This window comes from Arvicola amphibius, chromosome 13, assembly GCF_903992535.2.
Source record: "Arvicola amphibius chromosome 13, mArvAmp1.2, whole genome shotgun sequence".
In the NCBI taxonomy this organism is placed as follows: Eukaryota; Metazoa; Chordata; class Mammalia; order Rodentia; family Cricetidae; genus Arvicola; species Arvicola amphibius.
The window spans coordinates 48,275,420-48,299,099 of record NC_052059.1 but is presented as its reverse complement, the minus strand read 5'-3'; the positions used below and the strand labels follow the sequence as shown (position 1 = coordinate 48,299,099).

At 48.8% G+C, this 23,680-nt stretch overlaps 1 protein-coding gene across 3 annotated transcripts; it reads left to right on the top strand.

The window, feature by feature from the left end:
* The first annotated feature begins 10,415 nt into the window (after positions 1-10,415).
* Positions 10,416-23,680, top strand: Clu (clusterin). Of its 3 annotated transcripts, none has more exons than XM_038310262.1 (9): positions 10,416-10,561; positions 13,389-13,518; positions 15,347-15,495; positions 16,991-17,161; positions 17,879-18,293; positions 19,113-19,217; positions 21,959-22,188; positions 22,990-23,165; positions 23,449-23,680. In XM_038310262.1, exons 2-9 carry the CDS (start codon positions 13,425-13,427, stop codon positions 23,456-23,458), a joined length of 1,350 nt encoding a protein of 449 aa, XP_038166190.1. In that variant the 5' UTR covers positions 10,416-10,561; positions 13,389-13,424; the 3' UTR covers positions 23,459-23,680. The 3 variants fall into 3 exon arrangements, with proteins under 3 accessions (XP_038166190.1, XP_038166189.1, XP_038166191.1); XM_038310261.1 differs by lacking the exon at positions 10,416-10,561 and adding an exon at positions 11,641-11,797; XM_038310263.1 differs by lacking the exon at positions 10,416-10,561 and adding an exon at positions 13,161-13,179.

Below are 23,680 nucleotides of genomic sequence, written 5' to 3'. Positions count from 1 at the left end.
TTCTTTCTTTCTTTCTTTCTTTCTTTCTTTCTTTCTTTCTTTCTTTCTTTCTTTCTTTCTTTCTCCTTCCTCTCTCTCTCTCTCTCTCTCTCTCTCTCTCTCTCTCTCTCTCTCTTCCTTTTTTTTTTTTGGTTTTTCGAGACAGGGTTTCCCTGTAGTTTCTTAGAGCCTGTCCTAGAACTAGCTCTTGTAGACCAGGCTGGCCTCGAACTCAGAAATACGCCTGCCTCTGCCTCCCGAGTGCTGGGATTAAAGGCATGTGCCACCACCGCCCCGCTTCTCTCTTCCTTTTTAAAGCTCTGTTTCTATTTCTAACATGTATCCTGGTCCAGTTCTTTACTGCCCTGAGACTCACACCCACCCCTGTAACATTCTGACACCCGTAGCTCTGATGTCCACTCCAGCCCCTACACATCTTCCACATTTAAGGCTGGAGAAAAGCACCGAGGGCTAGGGGTAGAGAGAGACACTGCCTCTCACCCGGCAGCCTAGAGAGGGCACAGCTCGGTCACCTGCATTCTGCTTGGCCTTGTACTGGGAAGTCGACAGTTTGCAAAGGGTGTCCTCTGACTATACCAGCAGAAACTCAGGCTACCTGAAGCGGGGAGGCCAGGACACTAAGTCTGCCATGCCAGTCTGGGTTTCTGAGAATCACTACATCAGGGGACTTCTTTGGAAATGCCAAGTAGACAGTCATCTCCATCAAAAGAAACTTCATCTCAGCGGTGGCCTGTTTGTGAACTTGTTTGACCCTCTGTATTATTTGCTTTCTTTGTGGCTGTGATGAAATTGTGACAAATGGTCTAAGGAAAAAAAAGAGTTTATTTGGGCTCCTGGGTTGAGCATGCAGTCTAGCCCAGAAGGGAGAGTTGATGGCTTCTCCAGATGTGGTCACAGGAAGGTGAGGCAGCTGGTCACATTGAGTCCACAATCAAGAAGCCAGGAGATCTGGACGCTGGTGTTTAGTTCACTTTCTCTATCTTTTCTTCCCTTTTTATTCAGTTTTTTCCCCCAGACAGGATTTCTCTGTGTAGCCCTGGCTGTCCTGGAACTCACTCTGTATAACAGGCTGGCCTCAAACTCAGAGATTCCCCTGCCTCTGCTTCCTGAATGCTGGGGTTAAAGGTGTGCGCCACCACTGTCTGGCTTTCTTCCCTTCTTAGTCCATCCAGGATTCCAGGCCCTGGGATGGTGCCACTTACATTCGAGGTGGCTCTTCTCACCTCAGTTAAACCTCTCTGGAGACACCCTCACAGACACCGACAGATGTTTGATGTGGGAGGGTCTTCTGTTTGAGTTGATTTCATTGGTTAATAAAGAAACTGCCTGGTCCATTTGATTGGCCAGCCCTTAGGTGGGCGGAGTAGACAGAACAGAATGCTGGGAAGGGAAGTTAATAAATCGCCATGCCTCTGCTCTCTGAGCCAGACGCGATGAAGCTCCAGCCCAAGATAGACGTACGGTAGAATTTTCCCGGTAAGGCACTACTTTGTGGTGCTACACAGATTATTAGATATGGGTTAATCAAGATGTGAGTAAGAGGCTGAAACTAATGGGCCAGGCAGTGTTTAAAAGAATATAGTTTGTGTGTTGTTATTTTGGGGCATAAGCTAGCCAGGCGGCTGGAAGCTGCGTGGGAATGCAGCCAACCGCTCCCAATCACTACAGATATTTGTTTCCTGGATGATTCTAAGTCCTGTCAAGTTGTCAAAATTAAATCTCTGCGGTCCTGTGAAAGAAACACCACCATTATCTCTGTTATTCAGATGAAGAGACTGAGCATGGAAGGTAGAGTGGTTTATTGAGCTTGGCGGACAGGAGTGGTGGGATTTGAACCTGGGCAGGTTAAATACTTGGTGAAGTACCGTGAGCAGTGATTAGAAATTTGTAGACAGAATGAGTTTTAAAAGGAGACCTCCATTTTATGTAGCTGGTAGAGAAAGGGCCTCGCCCTTGCGTGAAGGAATAGGACACCACTCCAGAGCCTTTCTGGGTCTGAGGGTATGCTCATTCTGTCCATTATTCTTATCATGCAAGAACATCAATCATTGGTCTTGAAAACTGACACTTCTGGTTCCAGATGGAGTCTGGGTGAGCCCAGAAAAGCAAGAGTCAGTCCTGAGGATACAGAAGGTATTCAGAGGCCCCAAAGGACTCTGGGGAGAAGAGCGCAGCTTTATGGAGTGAGGAGGAGCTAGCACACAACAAGGGGTGAAGATCTGACTGGTTTAGGGTAAGAGGAGATCTAGTAGGAGCAGAACCATCCCACAAAGCAGGGGGAGAGCACACGGGGTCGAATAGAATCCACACCAGCCTTTGGGTGACCACTTTCCTCTGCAAGTTCAGGCACTTTCTACCCACAACCAGAGGGGTGGGCCTGGATCAGTTGGAACATCTCTCACTGAAGGGCAAGGCTACAAGGCCTTGGGAGAGGGCGAAAGCTTAGAGGTCAGAGCAGAGGCCTGGGTGGCAGTATTTAGAGAGGGGTGAGAGACCCTTGGGTGTCATTCTCCCCTCCAGTTGTGGTGGGCAGTGGATGACTGCACACACATAGGCAATACCTGGGCTGAAAGCCAAAGGAAAAGGCTAAAGGCAGAGATCCTTTCCAGGAAGAAGTATGACCACTGATGGTTGACGCGCCAGGGATTGACGAAGACGGAGAGCCCAGTGTTCCTGAGAAGTGTTGCCAAAGCCCTGCTTTCAAGTCCTCCAGGGCATTCCATGGACATCACCAGTTCCCCTTGACTTGAGGCAAAAGTCCTTCCTCACTCCTCCTGCCAGCCTTGCTGTTCCTCCTTCGCCTCTGGTTCACCACCTACCCACTGCCTGCTGCTCTCTCACACCTCCTACCAAGGGATGAGGCCTCTGGCAGCATCTCCACTTTTCCTGCTACCTGGCAGAAAAGTCTCAATGCTCAGAAGTCTCTCTCCTCCTCCTGATTACCAAACAGAGCAGTCTTTCCACAACCACAGCCTCTTCAGCCTTGGGCAGTGAGCACCATCAATGGGTGTTCCTCAGAGTTCTGCGGAGAATCGGAACCAATAGGACACATTTAGCTATCCCCCTTTTCTTTTATGGGAATAGGTCCCCAGGCACTCAGTGGACACCTGAAACCATAGAGAGCACAAACCATAGATAGATACACTGTGTTTATTCCTATACATAGACCTATGGTAAAATTTAACTCATAAGTTAGACATAGTAAAAGACTAATAATAAGTACAATAAAAAAGGACCAATTATTAAAAATACTGTGTTTAAAGTTATGTGAGAGTTGTCATTTTCTCTCAAGATACCTGATTGTGCTGTGTATAAACTAACTGGTGTGTAAGATTCATACCACAGATGTACTACGGAAAGGCCTAAGAGTGTAAAAATGTCATAATTATCACTAGTCTATCAACTAAAAGTAAATAATAACAGTAGTAGTTTGAGTTTCTTGCAGACATATTCTGCACCTAAACAGGAAAAGAGAATACAAAAATGTGAATATCTCCAAAATAAAGTATAAATTGAAAGCAATTATCTCTTTTTTAACGAGGAAACATCATTTTTAAATTCATGCAAATGATTTCAAATATTCAAAATCTGAAAAAAGTTTTAAAGGAAAGCTCCACGTAATTAAAGCAATGTATTCCACACACATATTCACATTTTTGTATTCTCTTTCCTGTTTAGGTGCAGAATATGTTTGCAAGAAACTCAAACTACTATTATTATTATTTACTTTTAGTTGATAGACACTATAGTGATAATTATGACATTTTCACACTCTTAGGCCTTTGCCTAGTACATCTGTGGTATGAACCAATTAGATGAACAGACTAGAAAGTTTGATATAGATCAAAGTTTGTTTGAGAAACTTTGCATATGTAGAAATGGCATATTAACTTGGCATGGATAGGGTCATGTGATGGTTCATTCCAGTTGTCAGCATGATGAGATCTAGAACCACTGGGTATGCTTGCAGGGAATTTTCTTGATTAGGTCACTTGAAGTAGAAATATCTCCCCACTGTGGGTGGCATCATCCCCTCGGCTGGACTGAGCATTGGCCTTTATAGCTCTCTGCTTCATGACTGTGGAGGCAATGTGACCAGTTGCTTTATGCTCCTGTGGCTGTGACTTCCCAGCCACAGTAGATTGCGCCCTCTGACTGTGAGCCAAAACAAGCCTTTCTCCCTTCAGCTGCTTTCGTCAGAGTATTTTATCACAGCATGTGGAAAAGCGGCAAAGACAGTTTCTGTGATAATAATGCTACTACATACTAGGTTACTAATCTAGAATAAAATGAAGCTAGACCACTACTTTACCCTCCCCACACTCACTCGTGCTTACAGAGTCATTTGCACGCATTCCATTTTGTTTAGATGCACAGATATAAAGATAACACAATAGAAGCTAAATGAAAACGAGAAGGATAGTGGTCTATCTTTGAGCTGAAGGAAGAAATTCTCAAAACAAGACAGGAAATCCAAAGACTAAAGGAAAAGGTAAACAAGTTTTACTCCACAATCAAAGGAAAAATACAAAGAAATGACATCTTGTTAGGAAGGGGGCTGGAGGCACAGTTCTGGGGTTAAGAGCCCTTGCTGTTCTTCCAGAGGATCCACGTTTGCATCCTAGCATTCCTGTCACTCCAACTCCAGGGCATCTGACACCCTCGTCCACCTCTGAGGGTCCGTGACACATACACAAATACATACAGACATGCCAATAAACATAAAAATAAATGTAAAAGAAAGGAAAGCTGGAACACACATGGGATTACTTTCCTCTTTTCTTTGTTTACTTAAAAACTATTATAATTGATTGAAAAACACAAATAATTTGTTAACATAAACACACAATATGGATAGCCAAGACACAGAGAAAGGAAGAGAAAAGGAAGTTTTACTTCAAAACAAAGAGTTGAAATCCATAAATATACAAAGAGATTGTGACGATAATGCCTGCCTCTCTATCTCTGTCTGTCATCTGTCTCCCTATCTCTGTCTCTGTATCTCTCTCTTTCTTTTTTTCCTGAGGCAGGGTTTCTTTTAAAATCCCAAACTGGTCTGAACTTGTTATGTATCCCAGGTTGGCCTTTCTCAAACTCATGGTATTCAAAAGCAGGTATCAGTACTCATGGTGGAAGGTGTTATTTTTCAACTCATTAAACCAGCACATCCAAAGGACAACATTTATCACGGTGATCATGTGAGAAGGGACATTCTTAGAGAAGCTAAAGTCCCAGAAATCCTTGAGGGGAAGTCAACAGACCATGTATCTGAGCATTAAGAATGAGCCCTCTCCAGCAGGTGAGGTGCTTGCTGTTCAAGCAAAAGGAGCAAAATTTGCCCAGAAACCACATTGGGACATGTCCATGCCCACTGAGATCTCAGTGCTCCTACATGCTGTGGGACAATGGTCTGTGCTCTGTCACTTATATTTTAAATAAACACTGACTGGCCAGTAGCCAGGCAGGAAGTATAGGCGGGGCAACCAGGCAGGAAGTAGAGGTGAGGCAAAGAGAACAGGAGAATCCTGGGAACAGGAAAGAGTCAGTTGGCAGTTGTCATCCAGACAAAGAGGGAGCAAGATGTGACTATCTTGCTGAAAAAGGTACCAAACTATGTGGTTAACAGACAAGAATTATGGGCTAATATAAGTTATGAGTTAATAAGAAGCCTGAGCTAGTAGGCCAATCAGTTTATAATTAACGTAGGCCTCTGTGTGTTTATTTGGGACTAAATGGATGTGGGACCTGGTGGGACAGAAACCTCTGTCAACACCTACAGAGAGATGGAAGGGTGGCTAGTCTGGTACACAGCAAGGAACAAGAGATTCTGCCTCAAAGAGGTTGTTCTCTGACCTTCACACATGTGCCATGGAACATATAGAACAACCCATATACACATACATGAACATGCACATACTTCACACATAGAGATTTAAGAAAAAAAGAATAAGCTGTCTGCTTCATCTGTCAATGTCTTAACCTTGTTGGGAGCAGCAAAGGCATCAGTAAATTCAGAGGCATGTGGAAGGTCATGATTTATGACACGGCTTAGACAGGCAAGTCAGATTAAGAGAATGATGGAATAAAACATATTTAGTTTTACTATGGGATGCTGTGAAGCTGCCCAGAAATATGGGCTAGGTTTTCCTATGTATTGACTTAAAGTGATGTCTATAATATTTCATTAGGTAGAAGAGATAAAGTTGCAAATGATTTAAAAGTGTTTTTTAAAACTGTGTATGTATGTGTACCACATATGTGCAGTACCCGAGGAGGCCAGAAGAGGGAGTCAGATCCCCTGGAAGTGGAGTTAGAGGCTGTTGTGAGGGCTGGAAACTGAACTTAGTCCTTGGCAAGCGCAGTAGGAGTTTGCTGTTAACTGCTGAGCCATTGCCTCAGTGTCTTTAATATTAATTTTTTATAGGAAGAAAAAAAAGATAGCAACCTATTTTTAGTTATGCATTTGCAAACACACACACTACATGTAAATGTGCGCACAAAAATAAACATCTACTACTTTAGAGACTTTTTCAGTTGATAGTAAGACAGATAAAGAAAGGGAGACTGGTTACTGACTGTGTATTCATCCTTTCCTTTAAATCTTTGAGGGGATGTGGAGCCAGCAGGGTCTGTATCTTTGTGTCCTCCAAGTTTGCTCCATAAGTCAGTTTACATCAGTGTGAGAAGCACAGTAATATGTATTTTGTATATTATACAAAAGTGAGCAGAGACGGGGCCAGGAAATCACGAAGAGAAAGTGTTTCTTGTGTTTAGTCTACAGCCACACATAAAGGAAATGAAGCGTGTTTGGGGCAGGGATGGAGAGGGTGAGGTGTTAAAGGAAACCTCAGGCAGGTCAGATACGTTTTGGGTTTTCAGGTGTTTGACGAGTTGGCTTGTGGAAGAAAGGACATGACCACATATTGTCTTAGAAATAAACTGTAGGAGGCAGCTGTGTGGAGGAAATTGCAGGGGCTTCAGCCAGAGAAAGCAGAGACCTGCTAGGGGTCCTCTGAGTCCGCTTCCCCCCATGCTTCTGTAAAGGGAATAACACCACACACTATCAAATGCAGCAAAGCAGAAGCCAACAGTTTGCAAACTGTGTTTCTAAACTGTGGCTGCTTTTACTTGGATGCCTGCATATATAATATATGTATTAATGTATTAATATAAAACTTTATATGTACTAATATGTTAACACAAAATAGATTTCTGATTTTATTACCCATGATGTCATCTGGTGCCTGTTAGTTATTGACTTAATGTACCCTTAAACTATTACTGCCCAGAGAGTGATTCCGGATGTGGGCCACGGGACTCTGCTCTTGTCCATTTCTACTTTGTTTTGTTGATACTTGAAGTTGTCCTGATGCATGCCGAGTCCACTGAGCTGGCTAACGGCAGGGCTGTGGGTGTGTGGGAAGGGCACCAAGTAAAAACAGCACACGCAAAGACATTTGGGCAGCCGGAGATGCTGAGCAAAGCTGAAAGAGAAAGAGATCACCGCAAAGCTCTTTACTCACTCCAGCAATCTTCTGCCACAACCACAGAGAAAAGAAACAAATGCCTCGGTCACAGCCCACAATGTGAGAATAGTGGGGAACAGCAACCCCAGCCGACAGCCGATGAACTCTGTGAATCAGACCGTGACTCAGCATCTAGCTCAAGGCCAATGAGGAGTATTTAGAACAAGGAAGTGTGTGGTCCTTCTCTGCTCTGCATGGTCATGTCTGTTACTCCTGGCACTGGCAGGCCCAGAACTGGGTTTCAAGAGTGGCAAAGTCAGAAGGTCAAAGCCTGGAAGGGTCCTGCAAACGATGACAAGCACGGGGCTTCCAGCTCCAGGCCTCTGAGGGAAGCAGACTGAGTTGCTCTCAACCATCAGATGGCCTTTGGGAAACATAAGTAGGATTTCTTTGTGTGGTTCTGAGGACAGAACTGAGCTTAGAGTCAGCCCTTACAGGAGCCAATGGGCTCTAGCCAAGGCACCTTAAGTATCAATGGCTTTCCTAAAGAACAAATTGCTTGTAAGGGAGGTAGCCTGTTCTAAGGCTGGAGGCATCAAATAGAAGTATGGGGAGTGAGGTGGGGGAGAGGCAACTGGTAGGGATGCTGAGTAGGAAGAGGAACTTGTGTGAGGGTCGAACCAGTTGTCTTCTGCAATTTTCCTAGGATCCTGAAAATCCAGGTCTGGGGAGATGAAGCCCCCTGGTCCTGTGTCAAAAGTGGTCCATACTCGTAACCTCAGAGCTGGGGAGATAAAGACAGGAGGGTCCTAAGGCTCCCTGGGCAGCTGCTGGCCTAGCCTACCTGGCGAGTTCTATGCCAGCGACAGATCCCGTCTAAAGTACAAACAGCAGTTGGACGGCACCTGAGAAGGGACACCTGACGTTGTCCCATGGTCTCACGAATGCACATGTATACATCTGCACACATGAGTATGTCCATAAACACGCGGACGCATTCCAGATTTGTGCCAGTTTTCTCAAAGTTGAATTTCCAAACCATGTGTACTTGGGAACTGGAGAAAAAAGCGACCACCCGCAATCATGGCTGGGGAATCCTTATCATCGCCCTCTCCCTGGGTCCCCTACATCAGCTGACTAAGGCAGATCTTCCTGTCTGACCTCCAAAGAACATTCCTCACAGGCATAGCTATTGTAGTCTGTGCCCGCTACATCCAACAGAGAGGGGGTTGCAGAACAAAAAAGTTACAAGGTCACCAGTGTCCATGGAAAATGTAGCTATTTCTGATAATTCTTATTTTTTTCTTTATAAGGAACACAAAGAGAAGTTTCTGGTGGAGAAAAAATTCCCCCAAGTTTCTGTTGACTCTATTCTTTGGTTAGTTATCTTTTCAGACTTGGCATTGGATCAGGTTAGGCTAAAGGAGGCCTTAGAGAGGACCCATTTCAGGTTCATTCTTCCCAGACGGAAGAAAAGAAGGCCCAAGGGCAATGTGGTTCATCCAAAGACACCAGGTGCCTCGAGGCACAATTGGGACCGTGGCCAGCCCTAGCCCCCACTTCTGCCGAAACCTAGACAGTTCCTGTAGGCTGCCTTCTGGGAAAGGTCCAGAGAAGCACAGCCTCCGGCCTTGGGGAAATGGAAATCTGACCTCCTGGCTGTTCTTTTATAGACACGAAAGGGACACGTAGGCCCTGACCACTCACCTCTCCTTCAAGACCTTTCTCTTTTACACGGTTTTGAAGGCCTGTCTCCCAAACCGCATGCCTGCACTGGTTCCTCACTGACTTGAGAGGAATACCAGACCCTTGCCCCATCTGTTGACACACACATGTTCCAGGGTCCAGAGTGGGAAGCTTGGCTCCTCCTCCAAGAAGTAGCAACATGGTAGAGGTTTCTAGGCTGCTCCTCCTTTCCAGAGATCCCTGTAACAGATGTTCTTGCTCTCAGCAGAAAACAGCTGGGGAACCTCTGGGCACCTCTGCATGCAGACCCAGCTACTAAGCCAGCAGGGCCCAGTAGAGAAGGTCCATGGTAGATAGGGTCCTTCTTCAGAAACCAATGGGAACGACAAGCCATTTTTTATGAGTCATATATTAATTATACATAATAATAAGTTTAATAATGACATGTATAGTGTAATGAATGCATTTTGACCTTAGTAATATCCTCCCATTTACTCTTTCTTGTTCTCTTCCCCCTCCCATAGTCTCTTCTCTTTTCTTTCTCTCCCTCGTGAGTTTCACTAGGGCTGCTGATAGGATCATGGAGAAGGAAGCTATTCATAGAACCACGGGCCCCTTGCCAGTGGCTGGACCACTGCAGAAAGTGGGATAGTGCACTTGAGAACAGGTATGGGGTTCTTAGGCCCAGGGCCAGCGAAGCCCACCCTGCTTGACTGGGTCCCATGGACGTGGGAACAATGCTGAAGTTCTAGGGATCCCAGAGACAGGGGAGGGCTTCTGGGTCCCTGGTGTATGATTTGCTCTTTCTTAACCCGGTTCTGTTTCCTCCATCTGTCTGCCAAGGGACCGGCAGCCCATTGGGAGGGCTTAGGGAGCCAAGTGCCCTAAGTGTGCACTCTTCTCTTCACAATGCCTGTGTTATCTTCAGTGTTTCTGATACTCCCCCATTTAAATGGGAGAAAAGAAAGGAAGAGCGGTTAATGGGGTAACGTGGAAGATGGACGGACTACAGTAGGGTGGGTGTCCGGTGGTGGAATCCTGCGCCTGTTTGAGGATGTGACTCCTTTTCCCCTAAAGCTCTTCTGTTAGGGCCTGGCTGGGAGGCCTTCTGCAGCAGGCAGGGAAGAGGGTAGTCACCAATCTACGGTCCTTCTGGCACTGGCAGGGTCATTTGTGATACCCATGCGCCCCCCGGTGCCCCCCGCAGAGTGCTGCACCTCCCACCCCCACCGCCAGACTTCCAGAAAGCTCCTGGTGCATTCCCCAGCATTCTCTGGGCGTGAGTCATGCAGGTTTGCAGCCAGCCCCGAAGGGGGTGTACTTGAGCAGAGCACTATAAATAGGACGCTTCCCTGGTTCTCACCACCAGCGTCACCAGGAGAAGCGCACTGGAGCGACGCCGCAGACCGGTGAGACGTCCCCACCTTTCCCATCCCAGGGTTGAAGCCACATCGGGAGGAATGGGAGGATAGGGGCGGCATCCAGGTGGAGAGATGGCGCAGCCGTGGGGAAGTGGGAGGAGGCCAGAGTCCCATCACCAGATTGCCGAGCCTGGTCGAACTGTACAGGGGCTGCTCGCCGGCTCAGACTCGGGAGTCCCTGTGTTCATAAGCCCTGATGACAATTTCAAGGTTCATTAGCCCGGATCACAATTTCAAGGCTGTTCAACAGGACGCATGCAAAGATCTTCCTTTTGCAAAAATAGGGAAACTGAGGGTTGAAGCCTGCGTTGCGTTGCGTTGTGCTGCGCTACGGAAGGCGCAGGGGCGCAAGTGGCTGCGCGCTGCATGCAGGTGCAGATCTTTGTGGTGGCTGATGTCTTACATGCATGAGTCACCGTGTTAGCGCCTCCCTTCCAGCTCCCGGGACAGCACATAATAAATAAGATGTGTATTTAAGGACACACTTCAGCCATCCAGTCCAGCTTAACACCGGGCTGAATGCACCCAGTACTTCAGAGAAACGCTCCACCAGGGCCTGATCCCACCGGATCATTTTATAGATGGTAATCTGAGGCCTGGAGAGGATTAGAGGTTCAGCCTCCAACCTTATACTAATGATAACAGACGCCTGCTGGCTTTCCAGAATTTCTGGACCCAATTTTAAAAGCTGCTGCTGCTGCTGCTGCTGCTGCTGCTACTGCTGTTTTAAAGGAAAGAGTTAGGAATTCGAGAGTCTATGCAGGGTCTGTAACAGGAAGCACATTAGAGTACAATCTAGTTGCCCAACCTTGTGAGAATAATAAACGTTAGCCCGTGGAATATTAGAAAACCACAAATGTGTGACTTTAAAGCACATTTGAAAGCAGGACCTATAGAGGGATGGTTTATAAAAATGCATTGACCAAAATGAGGGCGGTGTTGTCCTCTTAGATAAGGAGATCCTTGGCCCTGGTGGGGCTCATCCACTCTGGGCAGCCGGCAGTCAGGCAGTAGGCCAGCCTCCAAATGATGAGAGGAAGTGAGTCAGTGTGGAGGGAGGGCGCCGGGCTGTGTGGCATTGTCCTTGGACCAACGGCACCGCAGTACCTGGAAGCTTGCGAGACAAGCAGATTCTGATCCAGAGTCAGCATTGCCACCAGGCCTCAGGGGAGTCTGTTGTTAGGAGATTCACAGAGCAGAGGATTCATCGATCGCGTCTTTGAGGTCTGTATCAGCTCCATTTTATGGAGAAAGAAACCGAGGCAGGGAGATTTAAGACTTAGGATGCCAAGGAAAGAATACTAAAAGGAGGTTCTGGAGAGCTGGACTCTTATCCTGGGTGGCAGCTGGCTTACAGTGTGTCTTGGGAACCTCACTAGTCTCTAGGCCTTGGCCCTCTTGTAGAAGTGCAGAGGTTAGAGGTAGAAGAGTGACCCCCCCCCCCGCCCTTTTCTTATCTGGGAGCTTGGTAGCTCTCCAGGCCCTGGGTCTCCTTTGGCAGGTCCCAGGCCCACTGTGGCTCATCTTGATCCTGCCTCACCTCCCATTCATTGGTCTTCCTTGGCTATCCTGCCCTGCTTCTGGGCACATTACTATCCTCTGGTTAGAACCCATTTGAATGGAGTTTCCCAAAGTCACACTTGAGGTTTCTCTCACCTACAGGCTTTTCTATGGTCTCATATCTGATGTGGGAAAGGATCTGTCCCTGTCTGAGGCATTTCAGGCCTTGGGCGAGCATCTAGGAGGCCTATGGGATCAGGACCTTCCAAGTGGATCTGAAACCAGGCTGGTCCAGCTGCCCATCCACCACCATTGGGAAAGTGCCCATCTCTTCTCCCATGTAGCTCCTCTGCCCATGTCCACAATTACGCCTCAGGAGAGGCCTTCCCTGTTAATGATTTACCCAGTGTGCCGATGGGCCTGTCCAGCTGAGAGCCTGTTTCAGAGTGAGCCATTTCAGTAAGAAAGATGGCTCCCCCTTCTCTGTTCCTGTGGCAATGGGAAGTTGGTGAGCCCAGATAAGCCATTCTGGGCAGCGTTGGAGATGCAAAGCGTGTGTGTGTGTGTGTGTGTGTGTGTGTGTGTGTGTGTGTGTGTGTATGCACAAGCCTGCATGTGCGTTTGTGTTTGTGTCTTTTTATGCAACCAATCCAGCTTCTGGGAAAGGATCCATTGTGTAATACTGGGGCTTCAGCCTGTGTCCCCTGGCTCAGGGCAGCCAGCCCAGTGGTGGCAGGGGCACCTTGGCAGAGCAGGCTGGTTCAGGCTTAGAGGGAACAAGCGTGTGAAAGAGATTTGCTGGAACCAATGTGCCTGTCCTCCTGAAGGACTTTTGCGGGGGGCTCCTTGCTAATCCCCGCCTTTGTCTTCCCCTTCCCTAGCTCTGCTTTCTCAGCTTCCTAACCAGTCCTTCCCTCCTCAGTCTGCTTCTTTGCCCCGCCCCCCACTGGAATCCATGTTCATCCTGGCAGGCACCTCACCCGGAGAGAGTCAAATGGATTGAATTTGCGGTGCTGACTGAAGGGGGTGAATGCTACCTCTGACTCCGGAAAAGCACACTTAGACAGCCCTGGGGGCTCTGAGGGGAGAGCAAGGCTGGGCTGGGGGTAAGGGTGTGGTCCCATTGAAGGGGATAGGAAAAGATGTGTTTTATCCCATGTTGCTCGGGGATAAACTGCAGTAACAGTAACGGAGAGACGAGGGCCCCAGGTCCAATCCCACTCCACCTCCTTTCTCTGGGAGCTGAAGCAGGTTGCAGGAAACCCATAAGCTGCCTTCCTCTTACCATGTTGTTCTGTTCTTTCTTTCCAAGCAGACCTGCTAGGACTCCTGACCCAGAGGAGACCCCGCCATGAAGATTCTCCTGCTTTGCGTGGCATTGCTGCTGACCTGGGACGAAGACGTGGTCCTGGGAGAGCAGGAGATCTCCGATAATGAACTCCAAGGCAAGTAGACTCAGGGGAGGTGGCGGGGCCTAGGGCAGGGCCACCTTTCCAAGCTCAGTCCCCAAGTGCCTAGGGCTGTTGTCATCCCGCACCCCGGGTCTGTACCTTTCCCTGTGCTCTGTTCTCTCTCAGTCTCGAAGCTCCTGCTTAGTGTTCTGTGGTCAGGTGCCGTCCAGACAGTGGCCCCTATGTTCCAAGCCACTCCTTCATTCCTTCCTGGTCCCGTCACCTGGCCTTCTTATTTTTCTCTCAAAGCTGTTCCCGGATCATTTTAAACTCCGTCGGTCTCTACTTTGTGTGATATCCTGAGTTCTTTCCCATGTGTCCCCAAACCCATCCCCCTGGAAACCTGGTTCCATCAGTGTTGTTAACCAGGTACAATTCAACACAAAACAGTCATCTGAGATCACCCCTTTCTTCCTCACCTCCCACCCCCTCTTCTCTATCTCCCACCCTTCCCCCCATCTTCCAAAGCTCCTCCAGAAATCTACCTTTTCTCCTTCCTTCCCTCACAACCTCTTGTTCACCAGCTGGCCAGTTCTGTGGGGGTTTTCACTAAAAAACAAAAACAAGAAAACCCCAGATATTTGGATCAGACCTGGGAGTAAGTTTTCCCTATCTGCTCTAATTCCGTGGTTCTCAAACCTCCTGGTGCTGGCACCCATTAGTACAATTCCTGTCTTATGCTGTGGTAACCCCCAACTGTAAAATTATGTTCACTACTACTTCATAACTGTAATTTTGCCTCTGTCACAAATCGTACTGTAAATACCTGACATGCAGCAGATCTGATATGCGACCCCCACCCCCAAAGGAGTTGTGGCTCAAGGTTGAGAACCACTGTTCTAACTGTAAACCTCGGGCTTGAGCGCATTGCTCTGCTTCTAAACTCCAGCTCTACTGAGATATGATTGACACATCAAAACGATGTATTACAGAACATAACCTGATGCTCTGATGTTGATACGCATGGTGAAATGACTGCCATTGTCAAACTGTTAGGTACCCATCATCTCACCTCACTGTTGGGGTTCAGACACTCTTAGTGCCCTACAAAGGGTAGAACACAGCATCATTAACCACGAGCACCGCTCGGACCGTTGATCTCTGGACTCACGCTGCATGATTGAGACTCCATGCCCTTGGCTCAACACCCCTGCCCCGCCGCCCCACTTCCCCTTCTCATTGGATGCCTTTGACAATGGCATCAGGAGTGGTGGGTAGGACCCATCTGAGGTGTAGGAAATGGTGCTTGACACAGGATACGGATCCAGTGAGTGGTGTCGCTGTGTCACGATGTGTCATTGCCTGCGTCACCCGGTGCTGTGCCTTGGTTACAGTCTCCATGGTGAATGCAGCTCGTCATTTATCTTCCTGTATCCATGCTGTCCCTTGCCATTTCATCCGTCTTCCTGTCCCCATCACCTGTCACTGTGCATTGGAAAAAGGACAAAGCCTGTGTTAACCTGAACTCCAGAAACAGCTATATCCAAAACAACAGACTTTTATTATATTTTGATGCTTAAGAGGTTAACTATCACTTTTTCTCTCTTTTCCTTGAAATATCCTCTGTGACCGTTGGCTCCCCAGGGTGGCTGTGGTTTGTGTTTCTGAGCTGTGGGGTGACATCTGCTATGAGTCCTGTGATGAGACATAGAAGCAGGACACAGACCATAGCAGCTGCCACTGGCTTGGAGCTTGGGGTGTTGGTGATGGTATTTTAGCCATCACCATCAGAGCAGGCCTTCCTCACAGTCCCACTGGCTCCCAGGGTATTCCTCCAGTCATTTCTTCCTCTCAACTCCTACTACCTTCTTGCCTCTCACAGAAATGTCCACTCAAGGGAGTAAGTACATCAATAAGGAAATTCAAAATGCCGTCCAGGGAGTAAAGGAGATAAAGACCCTCATAGAAAAAACCAATGCGGAGCGCAAGTCACTGCTCAGCAGTTTAGAGGAAGCCAAGAAGAGGAAGGAGGTAGGGACAAGCCTTGACGGGGCCTGGCTCTCCCTGCTGGAGGGGAGGGACAAACCTTGATGGGGCCCTGGCTTTCCCTGTTGGAGGAGAGGTAGGGGTGGTGGTGGGCAGATGTCGAGGGGTTGCCATGGTACCCTAGCACAGTCCTAGCAGGGTTTTGCTGAAGCTGGGCTAGACCGAGGAAACAGGGAAGGCACATTTGCTTGTGAAAGCTGAGGTCTTGGATCTGGTTTCCTTGCATGTCCAGCCCAGGGCCTGCCCCAGATTCATTTCAATAGATTTGTCTAATCCTTGTTAAGGGTAGGGAAAGGCGCAGGCCTGGGTTGGGGGGTGGTGAATCACGGCAGTGTCTGGCTACTCCACGCTACTCCTTTCTTCTGTATTCAAAATTACTTTTAACGTGAGAGTGCTTATTGGAATATTTTAAAATTACTGCAAAGGCCTCCTCATTTATCCTTAGACATACCTCCATTCCCACTTAGCCGCAGGGGGGAAGCCTGAAGTTGTGGAGAGAACCAGGCCCTCTAGATATGTCTTTGTGTACCTGCCCATGATAGTGCCAATTTATAAATTACAGCGAATAATATATGAGCAACAACTACGAAATAGAACAATTATAATCTTAAACTGAAGAGAAAGTCATGCAGATGTATTGCTCTCGCTCTCAAAATATCTTCATTCTTCACGGTCCTTGATACTATTTTTAGAGTGTGGTTGACCATGGGTAGATAAGACCACGGATGATAATTGGGGCTGTGTGTTACCATTGGTTGAACTTGTCTTCTCCACTTGAGCATCTTGGTTGGCTCTGGTGTACACACACACACATATGGTAGAATTTGTTCACACCTCCATCATTCACACATAATTATTTCCCATATCTATATGTAGACGTACACATTTTCTGGAAACTAATATCTCTTCAGGCACAGGATTTAAAATTTTTATTTTGGCCATCCCTGGAGCCAGTAACTGGGCCAGGGGCATGGTAATGAGTTCTCGATAGCTGATGCGACTTCTGTTTCCATGGCTTCGGTTTGCATGCCAGGGGCTGCCGCCATAACAGAAAGATGAGACAGGTGCCTTTGGGGAGCTGAGAAGAGGAAGTGAGGTGTAAGGGAGAGGTGGGTCCTGAGGAAGAGTCTTTCAGAGCAGTGAGTCAGAGATGTCGGGGAAAGCCTAGGGAGCAGCTGGGTCTTGAGGGATAAGTGGCTGCTGAGAGCCTGGTGGGGGCAGCAACAGGTGGGCTAGAGAGAAGATGGGGGCTGCAGGGCCAGAGCGAAGAGGAGGGCACCAGGACCAGAGAGAAGATGGGGGCCCAGAGAGAAGATGGGGGCTGCAGGACCAGAGAGAAGATGGGAGCTGCAGGGCCAGAGCAAAGATGAGGGCACCAGGGCCAGAGAGAAGAGGAGAACTGCAGTAGCACATTGAACACAGCCCAGGGAGACCTGCCGGGTCTCTGTGTGCCTCACCTGGCCTTGTTCTCTTCTTGAAGGATGCTCTAGATGAGACCAGGGATTCTGAAATGAAGCTGAAGGCCTTCCCGGAAGTGTGCAACGAGACCATGATGGCCCTCTGGGAAGAGTGTAAGCCCTGCCTGAAGCAGACCTGCATGAAGTTCTATGCACGTGTCTGCAGAAGCGGCTCTGGTCTCGTCGGCCGCCAGGTGAGGAGACATGGGCCTGGCCTGGGTTCTGAATGGGGCAAGTGGGGAATCCCTGAAACAGGCATCATTCCGTGTGCCGGATACAGGTGATTAGCACTGCTTGACGACTTGCCTCGCTAGTGTCATGGTTGATTGGTGATGTCTGACATGAGTGCAGATGTTAAAAAAAAAAAAAAAATCACAGGTGTGATTGCCAGGTACCGTCTCCCAGGAGACCTTTAACGAGTTGGGTAAAATGGCCTTACAGTATGTGGTTGAATGGTGATGTCTGACATGAGTGCAGATGTTAAAATAAAACCCATCACAGGTGTGGTTGCCAGGTACCGTCTCCCAGGAGACCTTTAACGAGCTGGGTAAAATGGCCTTACAGTATGGCAGAATCCTGTGTTCAACTAGGAAGAAGGAATTAAGAATATTTAGTATATTCGCGTTGATTCTATCCCTACCTGTGAGCTTCCCAAGGTTGGGACTTTAAAAGGCACCGTTTCCTGACATTTGACCAGCTAAGCGGGAGGGCCTGTCCCCTAGGGTCCAAGATGACAGGGGGCTCTCTTGAAGTGACAAGACGGGTGAGTCTCTGAGTGTCGCGGTGAGATGCAGAGACTCCAGTTGTCAGGATATCCAGAAAGCAGAAGAGTGGGGAGCTGGGTCACCTGCTGCGTGATCAGAACGCAGGCTGGAGGCCACACCTCCTTACTGGGCTTCTCTGGGTCCCAGCTGGAGGAGTTTCTGAATCAGAGCTCACCCTTCTACTTCTGGATGAACGGCGACCGCATTGACTCCCTCATGGAGAGTGACCGGCAGCAGACCCAAGCCCTAGACGCCATGCAGGACAGCTTTACCAGGGCATCTGGCATCATGGACATGCTTTTCCAGGACCGCTTCTTCACCCACGAGCCGCAGGACAGCCACTACCTCTCACCCTTTGGCTTCCCCTCACACAGGAGACCTTATTTCCTATACCCCAAGTCCCGCTTAGTCCGAAGCCTCCTGCCTCTCTCCCACTTTGGGCCCCTGAGCTTCCACGACATGTTCCAGCCTTTCTTCGATATGATCCACCAGGCTCAGCAGGCCATGGATATCCAGTTCCACAGCCCAGCCTTCCAGTTCCCGGACATGGATCTCTTAAGAGGTCAGAAAATGCTTGCTCACTTTCCCAGCAGGAGTGGGAACCTTCCAGATGTTAAGGGTCTTCCGGGGCTTGGCATGGGCCATATTTATGTTACTAGAAGCCCCCTAGGCTGGCATTCTCTCCATTTACATGGTAAAGAAGCTAAGACGGGGGTAAGGGAATGTAGACGACATAGTGGCGTCCAGTTCAATTTAGCACTGCAGAGGTTGGAGACTGTGTTCTTTGTAGCCAACTGAGGGTGTGACCTGGGCTGTGCCTCCTGCGGGACCTCAGCTTCTTTCTTAGGAGCTCTTGAGGTGTGGTGTGGGAAGCCTGCCCTTCCGTGCAATGAACTGTATCACAGCCTTGATCACCCTTATAGAAGAGGCTCGTGGCTGTGACCTTAGCATGCAATGTCCGCAAGGATGAAATGTAACATGGACACAAGAAGCCAGTGTCTGAGGAACAATATTCTTCATCAGGGCTCTGTGTCCTGACACCATTATGTGGTTTGCACTGGGGGGCTTGATGGCCGGTTAGGGAGAACCACCAGCCAAGGAAGATGCAGAACAGAGTGGCCTGTGATGCCGAAGGCACGCAGCTGAGGGAACGTGGCAGGAGAGAGCTCCTCAGATGGAGACGGTGGGAGTGCAAGCTGTACCTGCTGAGGAGCCATGGGGAAGTCCATATAGGTAGACAGTCCATATATGTAGACAGTCACCTGTATCTTCTTCGACCACAGGGCTGAGCAGAGGTGCGGAGGAGTGTTATGTCAGGTGGGCTCCCTTCCAAAGTGCTGTGTGCCTCAGCTTGCCTCTTTCTCCCCTCATGTACGTCCAGAAGGTGAAGATGACCGTGCAGTGTGCAAGGAGATCCGCCACAACTCCACAGGATGCCTGAAGATGAAGGGCCAGTGTGAGAAATGCCAGGAGATCTTGTCCGTGGGTGAGTGGATGACTGGTCTCTGATTCGGCGCTGTGGTCATCTGACTTTGGGTCACTAGTGACTGACTCACTGGTGCTGTCCTTTCTCAGAGACTAGCTCTCTGTGAGCGGTGGTCCTGGGGAGAGTCCTCGCCCTGGTGCACAGCCCGCTGTCCTCATGTCGAGAGTTAGGTTTGTTATTTGGAAGCTGGCGCAGAACCCAGTACCTCATGCCTGATAGGCAAGTGCTCTACCGCCGAGCCACGCCCACTGTACTTTGAATCATGATCAGAAGCAGATTGTTCTAACATAGATGAGTTACATCTGAGGCGCTCACCGCCTTGGCGGCCTATGGGAAACCTGCAGTCCACGGTGGGTGTTGCCGTGGAATTTGACTATAGCTATCAGCAATCCACAGCTCATTCTCCTGGTTGCTTTGTCCACAGTGCCAAGCCTAGTAGACCTTGTTTTTTTTTTTCACTTCATATTGTGAAATCTTAGATGACATGCAGTTTTGTTTCACGAGCACTGTTGTAAACACTTCGCAGATGCTTGTTCAGAGTGACCTTGTGAGCTCCTTCTATCTTGCAGAATGGCTAAGTGACTTGCCTAAGATTAGGAGACACAAGACATCTCCCTTAGGCTGTGCTTGTGAACCTAACCCTGGGGTTTCTCCCTGGGTACCCTGAGCTATGTGACAGTCGTCCTTGGAATCCTGGCCATATTCTTTTTGGTGGATGAGACCCTCAGAAGAGGGAGTATGTTCCTTCAGTAGTTCCCTAGGCAACCTGGGTATGGCAACCTGGGTATGGCGGTACACCCTCACCCAATAATTCCAGCACTTAGGAGGCTGAGGTAGGACAATGGTGAGTTCAAGGCCAGTCTTGGCTACATAGTGAGATTGTGTCTCAAAGAAAACAAAACAAAACATAAGCAAAACCAAAACTGTTTCTCTCATTTTTGTCGGGTCTGGCTGTCCATCACATGCCCCTGCTCTGAGCCCACTCTTTACAGTGGTCCCCTGTTTTTGCAGGACACCCTGCTCAGATCACAAAGGGTTAATCTTCCTTATCAACCCCGTCGTTTTTCCCATTACTTCAAACCTGTGGTTAGCCAGGACAGGCCTTCAAAGTCTGGTTAAATATTCCTAGCCTCCCTCCTGCGATGTCAGAAGCCCATGCAAACAAACATTAGAGTTTCTCAAAGGTTATGGTGTGAAATTTTAGACAGATATCTGGCCCACCCTTGCAGACTTTCCCCCGTAAACTGTCAGGATAGTTGAATGGCAGAGAGCCTGACCACAAAGAAGCCAGTTACCTTATAGACTGGCTCTCTGACATCAGACTTAGCGATCCTAGACCACACTCTGCCATCCCTTAGCTTATTCATGGTGCTTACAATTATATGGATAGGTTCTACCGGGACCTGTAGCCTGGGACGTCTTGATTCAGCCCTGTGGGGCGGACCTTTGCAATACCCAGTGTTTAACAGCCTCTTTGGCTTCCACCTGCCAGGTGCCAGCAGCCACCCTCCCTCTGCTGTGACAATCAGAAATGTCTTCAGAACTTCCAGAGTGCCCCCTGGTCGGTAGCAGGGCACCAGGTTGAGAACCGCTATTCGACACTGTGTAGCCCCTTGAGGACTTTTCCTTGTTTGAGATATTTAGTAGTAAGAACATTCGGTTATTCCTCAAAACTTTCTTCTCAACCTGGCTTCCTGTCTCTAATCCTGTTTCTTGCCCCCACACATTTTATCTTAGTTCACTATTAATGATGGCAGCTGCACACAGGGCCCAGGAGGTTTTCTTCTTGTCTGACTTCATTTTCACAGGGTCACTCTTAGATGTTTTAAAAATAGTGAAGGGGTGGGGGAAAAACTGGTTTTCAGATAACACGGGCAATTTCTAGGTCCTAGAAGCCTGACATCTGCAGGACACTCAAGGACCAGAAAGGAAGATGGAAATTTTTCTCTTCTCTGCAGGAGCCCCCTGGCCAGCTGTGGGTGGACAAGGGCAGGCAAGGACCGACCCCCAGGCAACAAACATCTGTGTTTTGTAGCTTATGGGTCTAACTGGCTCTTGTAAAGCTTGGGAACCAGAATTTCCAAATCTCTCAAAAATAAGCTTGGCGAATGTTCTCGAACCATAGTTTCAGAGGAGGAAGAGCCTAGGTTGAGGAGTTGAAGATGTGGGTTCAATCCTAGCTCCACGAATTGTTTCTCCTATAGATTCGGGCCATTTTCTTACTTCTGGGAGCCTGTTTCGTTACTGGTAAAACCAGAATTTGGATGCTTAGGCCACCCCAAGCGTCCTTTGAGAGAAAAGGACACGGCACACCTGATGTGTGTCTGGCACACAGCAGGTGCACTCTATGAAGTGTCCAGTGCACAGCAGCTTCCTTTTGTTTGGAAATGACTCCTGGGAGGAACTAAGGCAGCGAGGGTAGCCTCCAGGTCTGAAAATACAGAGAGCGGACATTGGTGCTGCCCAGAGCGTGGTCAGCAGCTCAGGGACAAATCGCCACCCAGAGAGGACTCGGTTATGCTGCTCCAACACAGCTTGGCACTGCCAACACTGCCTCCCAAAACACGAAGGGAACAGGGCCTTGATGCCCATTTTGGGGGAGCGGTTACTGGTTCGTGGCCCCTCTACTCAGCAGGAGCTCTGCCTGCTTCAGGTTCCAGCTGCAGCAGCCGGTTCCCAGTGACATTTTCACGGTCCTTTGACTTTCGCTTCATGCCTCTGTTCCTCTCTCCCCTGGACAGACTGTTCGGCCAACAACCCCGCACAGGCTCACCTGCGCCAGGAGCTGAACGACTCCCTTCAGCTGGCCGAGAGGTTGACCCAGCGGTACAACGAGCTGCTTCATTCGCTCCAGACCAAGATGCTCAACACCTCGTCCCTGCTGGAGCAGCTGAATGAGCAGTTCAACTGGGTGTCCCAGCTGGCTAACCTCACACAGGGCGGAGACGAGTCCTACCTCCGCGTCTCCACAGTGAGTTGGGTCCACGTGCCCAGGCTAGGGCCCACGTGTGGTCTAGAGATGACGTGTGCCTCTCAGAGGTGGAATGGGACAAAGGTACCATACGAGAGTGCCTCTGATTTCCACTGGCAGGGACTAGGGAAATCCCAGGCATACTTTAGCACTGAAATGCCTTCACTCTCTGAGGGCGAAATATCCAAGTCCGATTTCCAAGGAAAGGAAAGTGAGATACCGTGGCTTACTAAAAATGGGGAACTTTGGACAATTTCCCTGGGTCACTGACCCATCAGCCTGACTGCAGAGCGGCTTCCTTACCCTGGGCTGTGTTAAGTAGCACATGAATTGGCTCATTGTCAGCCAGTAAGAATAGCTTCCTTTAGTGCTAGGAGACCCCGTCTCCCCGTTTTGACCACAGACTGGCTAACATTTGTACAAGCAAATGTTGGGGCCAGGCGTGCTGTCAGCCAGCACTGAGGAAATTGAGCTAGAAGGGTGGCGAGCCTGAGGACAGGCTGGACTACGGAGTGAGACCCCCGTCTCAGAGCAAAACTAAGAAAAAAGACAAGATAACAAGAAAACATTTTGAAAATTAAGTTTCTGGAGTGCCTGCTCAGTTGGTCGTTTTCAAATGGCATCTGACCTTTCAGATTGGGATATTTTTGCTCTGAATTGCCTAGACATCTTGACTAGGGGCAGATAGCAGAAGACCTGTATTTGGTTGAAGGGGCAAAGAGACGATCCATATCCTTCGGCAAAGAAGGGCGCACGCTAGCCATCGTGTAGCGGGTGTCTCACTTGTCTTTCCCTGACTAGGTGACAACCCACTCCTCTGACTCAGACGTCCCCTCCCGTGTCACTGAGGTGGTGGTGAAGCTCTTTGACTCTGACCCCATCACAGTGGTGTTGCCAGAAGAGGTCTCTAGGGATAACCCCAAGTTTATGGACACGGTGGCAGAGAAAGCGCTGCAGGAATACCGCAAGAAAAGCCGGTAAGTAGGTAGCCTTTCTGTGACCCCAGGGGCTGATAAACAAATGTCTCTGAGACCCTGGGAGGCTGGAAAGTCCTCAGGAGTCCAGACAAGGAGCAGAGTGTACATTCTGGGCACAGTGCCTATCCCTGTGGCGGGAGCCCATGGGTAAGCTAGGAAAACCCTGGGGATTTTCCTTTCTTTTGCTCTGGGAAGTATTTTTCCTTGGAGGTAAGACTGTGGGTGCTGGTAGCTGCTTCTTGGGGGGGGGGTTAATTCCCTTCTCCACTCCTTTTCCTTCCAGAGCGGAATGAGACAGAATCATTGCTTTCCCATATGTGGGGCCTCTAGGAGTGAAACCCCCTCAACTCCCTGAGGTTGCCACAGATCCCTCGCAAGCTCCGCACATCTCCACATGAGTCGGCCTCAATCCCAGCAGCCTTCCTCTGGGTTCTGCACTCTAATGCCTGCACTTGCTGCTCCTGGGATGAACTCCCCCACGCAACTAATCCAATAAAGCCGCCTTGTGATCTGTT